Raw genomic sequence first — 16932 nt, 5'->3', positions numbered from 1 at the left:
AAAACATTCTTGTTGTAATTCTGTTTAAATCAATGAGGTTTAAACAGGATTGAATTTAGCATAGTAATCTTTCAAGTACTATCAGGTGAATTTTCATAAATAAAAATGCTTGTTATGAAATTTTAAATTCTGGAATTTAAAATATGGAAAAGTCAGGTAATTTAGTATAAATCATCATTTAATAAACATTATGTTTATTAAATACAAAGAGTAGTTAATGCAGCATTATGATTAAGATCCATTGCACAAATCCCAAGAAATTAAAATTCATAGCATAACTAAAATCTCTTGGACCTATGTAATATTTTATATCATATGTTAACTTTACTAAAATCTAAATCTAAATTATGAAAAAACGAATATCAAGGACTACTCGCTAATATGGTCATTGATGCAGTCCCATGCTCTAAGTGTCCCTAAAGCTTCAACTGCTTCTTGCACTTCCTGGTCACTGTCAGAGATATGGTAGATGGAACATTAGCCTCACGTGATATGTCTGGTCTTAAGTGAATAATTGTCCAAAAAGTTATTTGTTCCAAACAAGTAGCATAATAGAATTTTGCTATCCTTCTTCATATAGTAAAAAGTCTCAGTGGGGTAGCTGTGTTAGTCTGTAACTCTAAAAACAATGAGCAGTCCTGTGGCATCATTAGTGATAGTGGACATGATATATGCTATCAAGTGCCAACAATGTCCCTCTGGCGTAGAAACTGTCCAGTTTGACCAATGTACATGGCAAACAATAAATGGATGCAAGTCAGACATCTGGAATGTTAGCACACACAAACCTGTAGGGGAACATTTTAACTTCCCTGGACATTCAGTAATAGATTTAAAAGTAGCCATCCTTCAAGAAAATAATTTTATCACCCAATTACAGAGGGAGACAGCTGAACTGGAGTTCATTTACAAGTTCAATACTATCAACTTAGGTTTGAATAAAGATCTTAGCTGGTTAATGCACTACAAAGGCAATTTCCCCACCTTTGATATTTGCACTTCCACACCAAATGAGGCACATCCACCCTAACTTAATTAGTTTCATTTACACTGGCTCTACAATTGACAAGTAACTTCTTTTGCTGTTATATATCCTGAATTCTGTAATTTTCACTCCAACTCATCTGATAAAGTGGGTTTTACCCACAAAAGCTCATGACTTAATAAATGTGTTAGTCTCTAAGGTGCTCGTTTTTTCTTCATTAAGTTTGTTATAATATATTGTACATGCACAATGTGGCTGAGTTACAGTTGTTCTGGGAACCATATATTGAACAGGAGATTTTTAACCATTCTGGTTTGAACTACTTTCTTATTATAGTCTCTTCATATAATTTTCTAGTTTTGATTTTTAGATCATGTTTTATTGTATTATATAATCAAATATAAATACCATTCTCACATTTAGATAAATTAACTGGGCATGTTTGTAATTATTCAAAAGTAAATAAGTTTATTTTAATGTCCTTTGAAGAAAATATTTATCTGCGGATATATACTGCATTACAAAGATGCATTAATGTCCTTTGAAGAAAATATTTATCTGCGGATATATACTGCATTACAAAGATTGCTTTGTTAAAAAGCTAAAGTACTGTACTACACGTGTAAAGTTTTGTAACATTCAAACATTTGACTTTTTGGTTACTATGGCAAAGGAGATTTTCAAAGTCACAAATAACCTTTATGTATCCACCTGGCCTTGAGCCACTAAGGTCAGTGGAAAACTTTATATGGACTTCTGAGGGCATTGGATCAGTCCACAGAACTTGTGCTAGGCTACTTCTGTAGAGATTTTTATAACTAGATGGATGCAGCTCTTCTGCACTTACTTTCAGATACTGAATTATTATTAGAGCAAACTAGTTTTGTTAAGAATATTTGTTAAAACTCAGAAGTTTGGAACTTTTATTATGTTAGTAAAATCAAGTATATTGTGGAACTTTTATATTTTATTGTAATTTTAAATAATAATAACCAGTAAGATGGTGTCATTTTTCATCGTTTTAATTTGTTTTTAACTTTAGAGTATGTGAACTTCTACAAGGAGGAGCCATAATGAATAAATTTTACCAGCCTCATGAAGCCCATATTCCCTACCTCCTACAACTGTTTATAGACTACAACCTGTATGGAATGAATTTAATAAACCTGGCTGCTGTCAAATTCAGAAAGGCAAAGAGAAGAAGTAAGATGTTTGTTTCTTAAGGCTAAATCATAAATAATTGTCTTGAAGGTTCAAACCATTGCTTCCAAATGGAACAACATTATATTTCAGATTTTGTCATTGTTTACTCAGACTTAAAAACAGTTGTATATTTGTGTACTGCATATTAATCCTTTATAGCTTTGCTTTGCTTTCTTGGTTGAAACTTTAGCATTCTCTCATTCTAAATTTGTGCATGCTTTCTGGACTTAAAGCACAAAATAGAAGAGAAAAGGTGCCACTTGGAGACGTGTGAGCTGTTGCATAATTATCAAGACATTTGCTATCTATGACATAGGTGGATTTGAATGTCAGGTTACAAAAGTTAAGCACCTATTTTCCAGTCTAATGTTATAAGGGAAGCTTATATTGTGCCATATTTATGAAACTTGACTGTAAAAGTTTGGTATTTTCCCCTTGATTCTTTCTATATATTGAAAAGCAGCCTCTAATTCACAGTTTTTGATAGAAGCTCATGGATTCAACATACGTATTTTTTTACACATATTTTAAGAGCAAATATTACGTTTAGGCCTGAACATATTTTATATTGAATTTCAATTTCATTTTAAATTAGTTTATTTTTAAAAATAAAAATGTATCATTTAAATAACAAAATTATAACTGATTTCTTTTAAAAAAGCATCACTTTTTATCCACCCCGAGACAAGCAGACACATACACACCCTGTTATGAATCCCCTCGTAGCCATGTGTTTTAAATATATCTAAAAAGCTCTTGGAACATAGTTATCTTTTCCACTCTCATGCTGTTCTATATGTCTGGAGCAGTGGGAGGTCAAGGGACTGCAGGTCAGCTAAGGAGAAAAGATCTTCAAGGGGAATAATCTATGCAGCTCTAGATCCAGTCATTAGGAGGAATAGGGAAGCAGGATCAGGTACCTGCATTCTCCTCAAGAGACCAAAAGAGCTTCACAGAGGGTGCAAGGAAAACACTCTTCTTCTGTCCCCCCTTCAGAGGACTACCTGTCTAAATGTGGGGAAAGGAAAACAACATTCACATGTCATACTTGGCTTGTAGGTGGGCTCAAAGAGTTGTGGCCAGTTTTGTTACTATGAAAGTAAGTCTTTTGGGCTCTGATCTTCTCTACCTCTTGCTTCAGACAGGCTCTGCCTTGCCTAGGAGTGGGCAATAATTTTTTACCAGGGACCGCTTCAGAAATTTTTGAAGTGGCCCAGGGCCTCACCGGAGGGGCAGGGCCTCAGGCGGAAGGGGAGGGGCTAGGATATTTCCCTAGTCACAGACCATAATTCGTCTGGTGGCAGGGGAGCGAGTGAAGCCTTCCCCTCTCCCCCCCCCCGCCCGCCCCCATAGGGTCTCCCTAGACACCCATGCCCCTGGCGGTGGGAAGAGACTTCGCACACTCCCCCTTCTGCCACCAGGCCAATCAGGGCTTGGGGGTGGGGGAGCAGCAGGGCTTCTGCAGGCCAGATCAACCCACTTGACAGGCTGGATCTGGCTCCCTGAGGCCCTTTTGCCTGCCCCTGGTCTAGCCTCTCCGCTACTTGCCAGGTCTGCTATTTTTAATCTGTCATCTGGTATGGTAAACAAAAATAACTGTGTATGGCTATATCCTCTTAATCTCTCCCCTACCTTGAAGTGTGAGAGGTCTAGTTCCTGAATGGGGAGAGGTTCCAGAAAGAGAGTGGTTGTAGCAAATGAAGCCTAACAGGGAGTAGTGAATTCAGTATCAGTCCTCCTCTCAGCTAAGTGTATTAGTGCAGGGAAAAGGTGCTTCCTGCCATATCTGATGAACACCTGGAATCTTTAGCAATTAAGTTCCCTCTTCTGCCATGAAATCTAGGGTCTCACACTTTGACATTGCTGAAGAGGAAAGACTTTATTCCAGAACAGGGAAGAGGAGTATTGGGGTGCCTTAAAGGGATGGGGAACCTTTTTTGGGTCAGGGACCACTGACCCTCAGAGAGGTCAGTCAGGGGCCACATGAAAGTGAAAAGGAAAAAAAAACCCACTGATCTGGCCCCTGAGTGAGGCGAAAAAAAATCCCACACAAATGTGGCCCCTAACTGAGAAGCAGGAAAGAAAAAAGACATTTGCCCCACTACTCTCAAGCTCCACCCCAGAGCCTCGGAGCACTGGGCCCAAAAAAGAGGGGTCCAGTAAGATTGCTTGGGTGAGGATGTAGGTCTGGGCAGAAGGTAAGGTGCAGGAGTAGGCTGAAAGTGAAGGTGAGGGCAGGAGGTAGGGTGCAGGAGTAGGTTCAGAGTGAGGGTTTGGGGTCTGAGCGGGAGGTAGGGTGCAATAGCAGGCTGGGGGTGCAGGGTCTGGGCAGGAGGTAGGGAGCAGGAGCGGGGCGTGGGGTCTGGAAGGAAGGGTGCAGGGACTGGGCTGGTGTGAGGGGTCTGGGTAGGGGGAAGGGTGCAGGAGTGGGCAGAGGGTGTGGTGTTTGGAGACGGGGGGTACGTGCAGGGTCTGGATGGAAGGAGGCAGGAGATGAGGGTGTAGACACCTACTATGTGAAGCTCATGGGGGGAGGGAGGGCACATGGCTCCATGTAGCTCTTTGCGCTGCAGGGAAATGTCCCTGGCTATTTAGCCTATGGGAGCGATGGGGAGCAGTGCTTACAGGTAGTGCCTCCCTGCAGCATGCAGGAGCTGCTTCCTCCCCACTGCCAGGCAGATCCTGTGGGCCGAATTGGGCACGTAAGGCTTGCCACCCCCTCCCCCTCAACAGGGAGTTGGTTCTGGAGCTCCAACCACATCGATCCCCTCTGTGCTGGCTTGCGCCCCTGCTGTGGTGGGAAGTGGAAAGCTCCAAGACTTGTGGGTCATATCAAGACAAGCCACGAGCCATAGGTTCCACACCCCTGACTTAAAGCTTCACAAATAACATTTTTAAAATAGACTCGTACTAGGCTATTACTGAAAAGGTCCTGCACTTTTTTCATTTATTTGCAAAGTGAAGGTTGCTTTTTAAAAAAAAGGTAGGGGCAAGAATTCTTTAAAATCATGATTGTTTCAAGAAAATGGATTTTAAAAATAACATACTATTTTTCTTAATAAATGGTCTACATGTAAAATGTTTATTAAATACTTATTTAGCAGATTCAGTGCTATATCTTTAAGACACACAAGTGCTTACTGAGTTCTCTTGTGAGTGTGTTCGAAAATGTGTATGAAGCTGTGTTTTTAAATGATGCATAGTGATCGGTTAACGTGCAACTAATTTTTGAAGAAAACAAGAAAAAGTATTTGCATTTATCTAAGTATGTATTTACCCAAGGGGCTGACACCTGTCTCCTGGATCACTAGCATATCTTTGGTAACACACGTGGAAGATTTTGTTGTTGAAAATCTTATTGTTGAGGGATATAAATTAAATGCAAAAAACTGTTGTTGTGTGCAACAAGCCTATAACGTGACTAATCTTTTTGGCATCTATTTTTGCTCCTTTGGCTCCTTTTTTCTAGTGCTACTCACTGTATATGCTTCATCTTTCCCTCCTCTGAAGAATTAAGCTCCAGAAGGAGACCACAGGGGAGGTACTAAATCTTCAGAGGAGACTTGCCCAGCTTGACTCTGGAGCACAGTTCCTTAAACTGCAACCTATGAGCAAACTTACATAATCCTTTCTTAAGATGCAGGTCTGACACCATCTGCTTTCACGGCAGATTTCTGTTTACTATTATGGGCACCACATCTGGAATACATTGTGTATTCTCTTTCTGTTCAGGATATAAGAAAGACAAAAAGTGCTAAGTAACGTTTAAAGTTGTATGTGGTATCTGATTTCTTTTGGGAGCTTGATTGAGGCCCAGGCACTTTGGAATCCTTAGGGAGTTTAGATCAAAGATGACAAACAATTTCCCTTGAAGCTCACTTAAAGAAAAAGTAGTGTACAGCTTTAATTTTAATGATGTATGCTGTAAATATTTGTTTTCCCTTTTTATCAGTGTCCACATGAATCTATACATAGGGCAGAGAAATTAGTAAGGTAAGAGGTAGAATGTTTCCTTTTTAAAGCCCATGTTGCACATCATGTAACAAATTTCCTTCTTTCATAGCATTTGTGTTGCTAGTGCAAACATATAAGTTTAAAAGGGTAATTAAGTGTGCAAATAAAAACATGAAGTTTTGTAAAACTCACATGCTTCATTCTATATTTTTATTTTTAGGTAATACTTCAGGTGGAAATAGAAATTACAAAGATCATTTGCCAGAAAATTCCATTACTGGAACTTTTTTTCGATGGGAAGAGGATGAAATACCAAGGTCAGCACGTTTAAACAATTTTAAAAATATACTACTCTGTAGAAAAGATAGAATATTATAGGCAATTTAAATATATTCATCTCAAAATAATCTCTGAATTCCAGTATTATCCCGGTATGACTTTTTAATTTATACAAAGAATGCAAAAATTAGTCACAATATAGGTAGGGGTTGAATCTCTAAAATCCGGGACTCTTTGGTCCAGCAACATCAGGACCAGGGATGTTGCTGGGCCAAAGAGCTGCAGCAACAGGGATTAGGAGCTGGCTTGGGAGTCCAAAGGCCAAGTATCCCTGACCCCAGAGAGTTCCAGCCAGGCCAGTGACAACAGGGCCAGCAGCAGCTGGGGAGCTCTGGCTGGGCCAATGGCCACAGAACTCTAGCTGGGGAGTCCAAGCCCCAGTGGGCAGGTAGCAGCAGCTGGGAAGCCACAGCCAGCAAAAAGGCCCAGCAGCTGGGAACCCTCCTGGACCTGACCAGAATTCAGTGGCTGGGACTTGTTGGGAATGGGCTGACAGCCTGCAGAGAAATACAGGAGCTAGGCCTGTGGCTACCAGAGGAGCATTGTTTTCCTCTGGTCCAGCAAACTCCCTTGTTTGGGACTGTTCAGGTCCCAAGGGTGCCAGACCAGGGAGGTCAAACCTGTAGAAATTTTGTGTTACTTTAATTTTGTATGAAGAGGACTGATTTCACTGTCATCTTTTTCAGGATTTTGTTACTTTGGTTGTAAAAAATTAGTGTAGTATAAACCGTGAAATACAGATGTGAAGTTTGGATGTAATTTATTTTGAAAATAAACTTTCCAACTATTGGCATTTGTTTAAAAATCAAATTAAGACTAGTTATTTCGGAGAGTATTTACATCTCCACTGATAAATTGAAATTTATCACTCATTTAGTAATGTGAATAGTGGACTATCAAACTACACTAAGCTTCAGTTTCCTATAGACAGTAGCAACCATTCAGTACTTTAAAGTCTCTTGAACTCTTCTAGTCTTCCATGATTTTCCCAATCTTTATTCAGTTGCTTGTAAAGATGGCTGCAGAAGCTTTACAGAAATGTATGTATTTGTGTGTTCTCCAGAAAAGGAAGATGAAAAACAGAGTGGAAAATACCTTGTGCTGTTTAGAGCTATGTAATGTACCATAATAGGTTCATTCCCTGAGCCACCTTAAGCTGTGTGACAGGTCTTTGTCTGCTCACATTTTGAGTTCATGCCTTTTGTTTCAGTCCTCTTTGAGTGGCTTCTGCATGTTCCCACTTGTATGGATCAAGGTACCTGTGCTGTGAGCTTCAAAATCTTCTGGTGAGGACTGTATTGGCACCACTCATCCCTCTCTCCTCACTTGACAAAGGATTTTGACGGTATAAAAGGAGTGGCGTCAACCACTCTTCGGTTCCTTCTAATCACTTAGGGTATGTCTACACTACCCCGCTAGTTCGAACTAGCGGGGTAATGTATGCATACCGAACTTGCTAATGAAGCCCGGGATTTGAATTTCCCGGGCTTCATTAGCATAAAGCCGGCGCCGCCATTTTTAAAAGCCGGCTAGTGCGAACCCCGTGCCGTGCGGCTACACGCGGCACGGGCTAGCTAGTTCGAACTAGCTAGCTATTCCGAACTATCTGTACACCTCGTGGAACTAGCTAGCCCGTGCCGCGTGTAGCCGCACGGCACGGGGTTCGCACTAGCCGGCTTTTAAAAATGGCGGCGCCGGCTTTATGCTAATGAAGCCCGGGAAATTCAAATCCCGGGCTTCATTAGCAAGTTCGGTATGCATACATTACCCCGCTAGTTCGAACTAGCGGGGTAGTGTAGACATACCCTTAATGTACAGTGAGCTTGAGTAATATTTGGTGTTCTCAATACTTCAGTCATCATTTTTTAAATTTTTCTGCCCTTTGAGGGCTCTTTTTATCTGTAGCTAATCTGCTTTTCCTAAGAGAAGAAAGTTGGTGCATGTACAACCTCACAGATCATCTGGACCCACAAAAGTGGAAGAATCACCTGATATTCCTGTTGATATATGAGCCTTTTTAGGTTTGGTTGACTAAGACTGGCCATCTGTAAGTCCAGCATCAATCAACTTTAGAGATCCACTCACTATGTCATATACTTGCCTGGTTTAAGTAGCACTACAGTCACTGGATTAGTCCTGGTTGACCAAGTTCGGTACCAAAAGATCTCCTTGTTTTTGGAGAACTATGTGTAACAACCCAAGTGGGGCACTAGGGGGTCTAGCATTCTCAATTGAAAAAAATCTCTTCCTAAAGTGAGTCTGTGTTAAGTATCATCAGGGACTCATGATTGAATCTAAAGCCATAGAGTGACTATGTACCTGGATGGCTATCGAAATCTGTACTGGGATTCTCAGTGACCTGACTTATTTTAGCTCTTGTGTGCCAAAGACTGCAACTTGGGTTTTTACCCTATAACAGCATTAATCCATCCATGTCCTGTCTTGGTAGTCTGTCTTACTCTGGTGACACTCTGAATTTCTGACTTACTGCTATAACTAGCTTTCAGTACTACACCAGAAAGGGGATTTCTGAATCCAATTCCAGAGTGGTTCTGTTATGGAGTAGGCATGTGTCTGAGCAGTCAATACCTAGGAGTCAGACTAGAACATACACATTCACACTTAAAAATAGATAGCAGTGACCTGAAACATAAGGTTTATTCCTTGGCCATTTTGTATATCAAATTTGTCAGTTATGAAGCATTGTTGGCAATACAACTTCCTCATGTGAGACATACTACTATTATGGTAGTAGGTTGGTCATCCCTCAGGGAGTTAATATGGATTGTGTAAAACTCTTCTAGGTTCCAGTAGCTCTTGCTGATTCCCAACAGGCCAGAAATATTTCTTCTTTGTGTTTGGTCTCCCAGCTCATTGCACTGAGCTAAAGGCAGAACCCTTAGCAAGACAGTTTTGAAAGATAAGGATAATGCTCATTGTCTCCATGTTTATTACAGAAATGAGCAAAATCCATCTTCAGTGACATATTCTTTTTATAGAACTAGGGTTAGGAGTACCTTTTTATGTTTTAAGAATACATTAATTTGGTAAGTCTTTCTGGGAGTCAGTCACAAAACTCAGAATGCATCCAAGATATTATCAGTGCCCTGAACTAGGGCGTGGCAATCTTTCTTGTCTTACATGACTTCCTGATTCTGATCCTGACTAACTGAAAGTCCTGTTTACCAAACTACTGGATCTTCTGTCTCAGAGGAGATGTAATTGTAATGTTTTCCCTACAAAGCCCATCGAGCCTGTGTTTAAATGCTGGCTTACTGCTTTCTTTTCCATGTTTCTGGTGTTGCCATTTCTTATAGCTATAGTTTCTGCCTAGAGTGTTAGTCAGATACAGGGCCCAAACCCATCCATAAATTCGCTAGGCTTATGGAGGAGAGACTAGCATCAGCATGTTCCAGCTCTAAGGCTTTCCAAATTAATCTGACCATTTCATGGTTGCTATGATTTTGTAGGTACTCAGTTATCTGAAGATAAGTATTCTGATCTAACTAGGCTTAAGGTAGCTTCCACAGCAGGTCTTCATACAGTCTTCATCATAGAAAGGTGCTTTCAGCAATTTTTTTGGCAGTTCTGCTATCCTTGTTCACCTAGAACGTCTCAGCCCACTGTGCTGATTGACCATGCTGCTAAATCCCCACAAGAGGGAGGAATGTGCAGAGAAATTAAGATGGTAATTTACAAGTAATTGGATTTCCAGACAATATTTATACTCTTCACTGACTTTCCCTAACCAGGAATATTATACTGAAGTAGTACTAAAGGGCAGCTGGGGCCACACTGCCTTTTCCGCCCCTTTCTGTTCTGGGATGAATGGCCACAGTTGACACTGCATACCAGAAGATTTAGAAGCTTGAAATGCTGGTGGTTTAATTCCCACAAATGTGAATATACTGTGATTATTTTTGGTTCCCCGAGAAAGACTTCACTTTCCAAGTGCTAGTGACCTTCCTGAAAATGGTAATCTTGGTCTCTCTGTAGATTTTTTTTTTTTTTTTTTTTTTTTACCAGCAAATAGAATATACCAGTACTTTTCAGATCAGCTGAAATAGTGTCCATGTCTTGGTCAATGGTCAAGTAAAACCACTCCTTCTGTAATGAATATAGGCTTTTCTATGTTGATTAATCACCATTCTATTCTACAGAGGTTCTCATGCCACACTTAGCACTGTAATATCTCAGCATTTTCCAGCAATGCATTAAACAGCATGATTACATCTGTCAAAGTTCATGTTAAGAGAGATGGCAAGGTAAAAGAAAGATGTCCTGCACTTGAAGTAGAAGCCAGTGATGTTTGTGATGGTCCCCAAGACAGTTCTGTCTCTATCTACAGATAGCTTTCCCCCATTGTAGAGTTCCATTATCCAGAATAGTGAAGTTGTCAATGTTAGTCTTTGTCCCAGAACTCTAGGAGAGCTGTACTCTATAATATTGGAGGGTTTTACAACATCCCTTTAGGCAGGGAGGAGTGGTATCACCATTTTACAGACAGAGAGTTGAAGCACAGACAGATGCAGGGTATGTCTACACTACCACCCTAGTTCGAACTAGGGTGGTAATGTAGTCAACCGGAGTTGCAAATGAAGCCCAGGATTTGAATTTCCCGGGCTTCATTTGCATGTTGCCGGGCGCCGCCATTTTTAAATGTCCGCTAGTTCGGACTCCGTGCCCCGCGGCTACACGCGGCACGAACTAGGTAGTTTGGACTAGGCTTCCTATTCCGAACTACCGTTACTCCTCGTTCCAGGACTAGGGTGGTAGTATAGATATACCCTAAGTGACTTGTCCATATAACACAAGAACTCTGTGACAAAGCCAAGAATAGACCCAGAATCTCAATGCCAGCAATATAAAAACACCCTTCTTTCAGAAGATTACTATCGAAGTTAGAATGGGTTGCAGTGGTGACTGCTGTCTTGCTTTGGGGGTAATTCAGATTCAAAATTAGCATGCAGAACTAGCATTGTTTTGAATGGATATATCCAGATTTAAATTTATTACAAGCACACATTCAAGAATTGAGAGCATTTAGGAAAGTTCTCTTTCTGCTTAATTAGTAAAGGAAGGTACTGAAATGCCATCCATCCTTGTGCATTTTAATCAGATTATAAGGTAATCATTGTACATGGTCTTGTAATAGATACTGTAGATGAGTGATGAGCAACCTAGGCTAGTGAATGGGCCTCATAAGTGGCCCTCCTTCATCTCAACGGGCCATGAGATTGTCGTAACCAAAACAGTCTCCGGGGATAGGTAGTTCTGCTAATTTTATTTGTATACAGGCAGTCCCCAAGTTACAAACGGGGTGAGGCAACCCCACACTAGCTGCTTCCCCCCAGCAGACCAGGGAGACGCAAAGCTAGCACCCCCCCTCCCCCAGCAGACCAGGGAGACGCGGAGCGGCTTTTCTCAGCAGACACCTCAGCTTGAGAATAAAGGACTGAGGGAAGTGAGGTGTGGGAGAATAAAACAGCTCTGGAGAAATGTTTGGCTAGTGTTTCACCTACAATATGTACCAGTTCCGACTTACATACAAATTCAACTTAAAAACAAACCTACAGTCCCTATCTTGTACGTAACCCGGGGACTGCCTGTACATAGAATTTGCAAGGTGTACCGACCGAAATGTGGCAGCACTTTGACAGCTCTGACTGTCACTATTGTGTGCAGTCAGCGTGCAGCTCACTTCACATGCATTGCTTTACATGCATGTCACTTTAGTAGTATCAGTAGGAAAAAACCCTACGTGGATGGAAACCAGTGGTATCTGGCGACGTTGCATGTGGGCAACAGTAAACCGAATGGCTTGCGGGTCACACATAGTGTTATGATGGGCTGCAGGTTGCGCCACCGCTATAGACACATGGAATATTTAGACTATTATATCAGCTTTTTAAATGTTAAATGTATCTTTATTTAGTGATTGTATTCCTGACTAAGAGAGCTAAAAGGTTTCCTGCAGCTCTGGCTAGATAATGCACAATCTCGAATAAGGATAACAAGTTTGTGGCAGCGTCACTTCTGCCCTTTTCCCCCTTACACTGTTTAGCTTAGGAAATAGCATGCACTGGTTTGACTTGAATTAGTAAACCTGCATACAAAGCCCTGTAAACTGTATAAAGAGATTTCCCTTCTCAGGAGAAGGGTCACACATCCTCAATCCAAGGTGACCAAGAGAAGGAGGCCTTGCAAAGTATGTAAAATACTCTTAAATCCTGCCAGAGTTTCCATGTGGAAGACAGATGACTGCCATTAAGCTACATCTGCATAAGCTATTTGTTTTTAAAGATGGGTTATCTACACAATGCTTTTGGTCTGCAATAATAATACTTTGCTTTATGAAAGCTGGCTGGTTCAGTGGCTAAATCTGTCATTGCTGCTGAATTTTTTAAGAAAAATAAAAAGGACAGAGGGAGTAAGTTTTGCTATATTCCCTTATTTTCAGCTCTAACCTCACAGGGATCTTATTTTCATGTAGAAAAATATTTGTGCTTTCTGCTTAATTGGTAAAGGAAAGTACTGAAATTCCAGCCATTTTTTTAGGGTATATAAGTGAATCTCTGAGGGTTTTCACCTGTGTAACAACCAAACATTACAGTGGTCTGAGGTCAGTGGCTTCCTATTTTTAAGTCCTGCACTGATTTCAAAATAGCACTGCTCATGGAAGAAACTTCTGATACTTCAACAAAATGCTATCTACCCATGTTTCTTATCCTTTACAGATTGGTGACACCTTCTATGAAGTAAAAAAAATTTACAATTGACATTTTCTATAAAAGTAAGAGGAAAAAAGAGTCAGCAAGTAGTTGTATATAATTCAACTACTCCTACAACTATTAAATGTGACCTCACACATTTTTAAGGTTTTGATTGTTCAGAAGTTATTCTCAAAACTTTATTCCTTTTGCTTTTGTGTAATAACATTTTGAAAGCCTGAGAATTCTCCTTGTTGCCCTTAATGACTCTCACCCTCCCCCATCAGAAGTTACATCACATGGTTGAGAAGTACTGCTTTATACCATTGGAGAAACAAGGGCTTTTAACTTTCTAGTTCTGATAATTTGTGAGATATTAAAAAGAAAATCATACTCTCTGATTTCTATCGTACTTCACATCCCCATTGACTTCTCACCTCATAGTGCCTACCTTGAGAGTTATTACAGCTAAAACTAAAACTAGATGTCATTTAAAAAATGTAGATACCTAGATTTCAAATGGACTCCACTGCTGTAATCATGGCATCCACCATCCCCACGCAGGGAGCATCCTGGCTGTTCCTGTATGGGTTGTCCACTAGTGCTCAGCAATCCATTCAGGATCTTCCTTTTTATGGCCAGATCTAATTGTGGAGCAGACAGATACCAAATTACATATCCTGAAAGACTCATGTATCGTCTCCCAAATGCCAAGAGCAGCCTATGTCTCATTCTAGATCTTTGAGACTTCAACAAGTACCCACAGAAACTAAAGTTTTATATAGTCTCCCTGACCTTCATCATTTCCTCCCTGGATCTGGGAGGCTTGTGTGCCACCCTCAATCTGAAAAACTCATACTTGCTCTTGGAAATCTCTCTGAGGTGCAAGCGCTTCCTTCATTTTATGGTGGGTTTGGCCCACTATCAATTTGTGATCCTCCCTTTTAGTCTGGCTACATCACTGAAGGTGTTTATCAAATGCATGGTAGTAGTTGCAGCCTACCTCACACTCCATCATAGCCAACTATACCCATATTTCAACAAATGGTCAAAAACCTCTCCAGTGAGCAGGTCTAGTGTGATGTTGAAGTCCACCTGACCACATGTTGCTGCTTGGGACTCCTGATAATGACATGAAGTTCACATTTGTACCAGTTCAAAGAATATAATTCATTGGAACGGTGCTCAACTCCACCTGTGTGTAAGTGTTCCTGCCATTAGTCTGGTTCAGGTCCTCTTGAGCCTCATCACAGAGGTGTCCCAAGTTTCTCCTGACCACAGCTAGGATGTGCCTGTGATTGCAGGGACAATGTGCACTTATATGGTCTGTCATGCCAGACTCCGTATGTGACCTCTCCAGCAAGACTGGCATCGACTTATTCCCACTCCAGGGATCACCTGAAAAAAAGATCATAATCATTCCCTCAGTGATGCTTACCTCTCTACAGTGGTGGAATGATCCAGAGAAACCCTACAAGGCATTCCATTTGACAGTCCCGTTCCCTCCTTTGAAGAAGTGTGAGATGCCTGAGACCTTGGCGAGGGCACACACCTTAGAGAGCTCCAGACCCAGGAACTATCTTGCTCTTGGAAATCTCTCTAATCCCAGAGGAGGCACTGTTGCATACAAACGTCAGAGAGCTCCGAGTGGTTCGACTGGCCTGTGGTGTCTTTCTGCCGTGCACTTTGGGCAAAGTGGTGCAAGTCCTCACAGACAACATGATCTCTATGTTCTACATCAGCAGGCAAACGGGAGTATGCTTGTTGCCTCTTTGCCAGGACACATGCCACTTCTGGGGCTTCTGCATCAGCCATAACATCCATCTAGAAGCAGGTCATCTCACTAGGGTCAGGAATGTTCTAATGGATCACTTCAGGAGAGGCTTTCTGCTCTCACCAGAAGTGGTCATTTGACCCAGAAGTGGGCCAAATGATCATCCAGAGGGGGGGATTTCCCCAACTGGACCTGTTTGCAACCAGGTAAAACAGAAAGTGCCATTGGTTTTGCTCCTTGTGGGGACTGGACAGGGGTGCTTTCTCTGATGCCTTCCTCTTGTCATGGGCTGAAAATCTCTGTATGCATTCTCACTGATCCCACTGATCTCTCTCATCATCTGGGTCCAAGTAAAGATCGAGAGAGACAAGGCATGGATTACTGTTATTGCCCCAGCATAGCCTTACCAACACTAACATGGGATGTTCATGGATGTGTCTGTGGGCCCTCTCTGGCCCTTGCCATACCAACTGGACCCACTGTTGCAGGGCCACAGTGGGCTTCTACCCTGCAGCCTTGAGTCTCTGCACCTGTCTGCGTGGACAGCTGAGCATGGAGGAGGGTACCTGCTTGGAGCAGGTCTGGTAGGTCCTCCTGGGAAACAGGAAGCCATCCATAAGATTGACTTACCTGACCAAGTGGACAAGGTTTTCCCTCTGGGCATCAGTATGTGATATCTCCCCCTCATGCTCTCCTGTGCAGTCCATCCTAGCCTACTTGCTGCTGCTCAGGAACCAGGGTCTGGTTCATTCTTCCATCAGAGTGCACCTTGTGGCCATCTCTGCCTTTCTCCACCAGCTAATTTAGGGGCAGACAATTTTCTTGTGATATGATAGTCAGATTCCTGATGGGTCTTGAGCAACTCTACCTGCAGATCAAGACACTGGTCCTTCTGTGTGATCTTAACCTGGTCCTCTCCAGGCTCAGCAGCCCACCCTTCGAGTCACTGGGTTCCTGGTCCCTTTCCCAGGTTGCATTCCTAGTGGCTCTGTCATTGAGACAGGTCTCAGAGATAAAAGCTTTGACCTCAGATCTGCCTGACATGGTCTTCCATAAAGACAAGGTCCAGATGTGGCCCCACCCATCCTTCCTGACACAAGTGATTTCTTCCTTTCATGTGAACCAAAGCATATTCCTGCCTGCCCCAAGCCTCATAGAGTAGCAGAGGAGAGATGTCTATACACCTTGGATGTTGGGAGGGTATTAGCCTTTTATGTGAAATGTACTAAGCCCTTCTGCAATTCAACACAACTGTTCGTAGCTACAGCTGATAGCATGAAATGCCTCCCAGTCTCATGACAGAGAATTTCCAACTGGAAGTCCCACCACCGCCAAATATCTTGGCTTCATTTGACCAGAGCAAGCATCATCAGCTAGTTAATGAGCCTTGCCCAGAGGCTCAGGTCTGCTGTGCACATAGCTGCCTAGCTGAAGGAGGGGCACTTTCCCTCAGCTGCAGCAGCTTCCTGCTGGCAAAAGTGGAGTGTGCCTCTCACAACTGGTAGTCAGTAGACATGAGGAAGTGGGGCCTGGGGTGTTGGTGGGGAGAGGAGTTTGAGGCATCCTCTCTCCCAGCCTGGCTGTGGCAGTGGGAAAAGGAGAGGAGAGAGACTACTCAGATTATTACAGCAGCTGGGTTTGGATGCAGCTAGCTACCTGTTGAGAAACCCAGCTCTCTCCTCCAACCCTAGGCTGAGAGGAGTGGGGGAGGAGAATGCATGGGATAGGTGGGGGAAATATAGAGTGGGTGGATGCTGGCATTAGTGAGGTGGGGGTGGGGAGTTTGGGGCATCATGGCTCCCATCTGGGCTGCAGCAAGAATCAGAACCTCCCACTCTCATCACAGCAGCCCTAGCTGGACTGTAGCTGCCTGTGCGGGGGAAAGACACAGGACTCTCTCCTAGGGTGAAAGTGTGGGGGGAAGCAGGCTAAATGGGGATTGCCAAAATTTCAAATGATTTATGCTG

General features: G+C 42.3%; 1 protein-coding gene across 2 annotated transcripts in view; it reads left to right on the top strand.

The window, feature by feature from the left end:
• The window catches only part of REV3L (REV3 like, DNA directed polymerase zeta catalytic subunit), a 222351-nt gene that overhangs the window by 97730 nt on the left and 107689 nt on the right, over window positions 1–16932 (top strand). For both annotated transcript variants that reach the window (XM_075923987.1, XM_025184747.2), the window contains exons 4-5: window positions 2028–2188; window positions 6363–6459. In XM_075923987.1, coding sequence (XP_075780102.1) covers window positions 2028–2188; window positions 6363–6459 — 258 coding nt within the window. The remainder of the gene's footprint in view (window positions 1–2027; window positions 2189–6362; window positions 6460–16932) is intronic.

Source organism: Pelodiscus sinensis, chromosome 3 (genome assembly GCF_049634645.1).
Source record: "Pelodiscus sinensis isolate JC-2024 chromosome 3, ASM4963464v1, whole genome shotgun sequence".
NCBI classification, from domain to species: Eukaryota; Metazoa; Chordata; order Testudines; family Trionychidae; genus Pelodiscus; species Pelodiscus sinensis.
The sequence above is the reverse complement of the archived record's forward strand: the minus strand, read 5'-3'. Positions and strand labels throughout refer to the sequence as shown.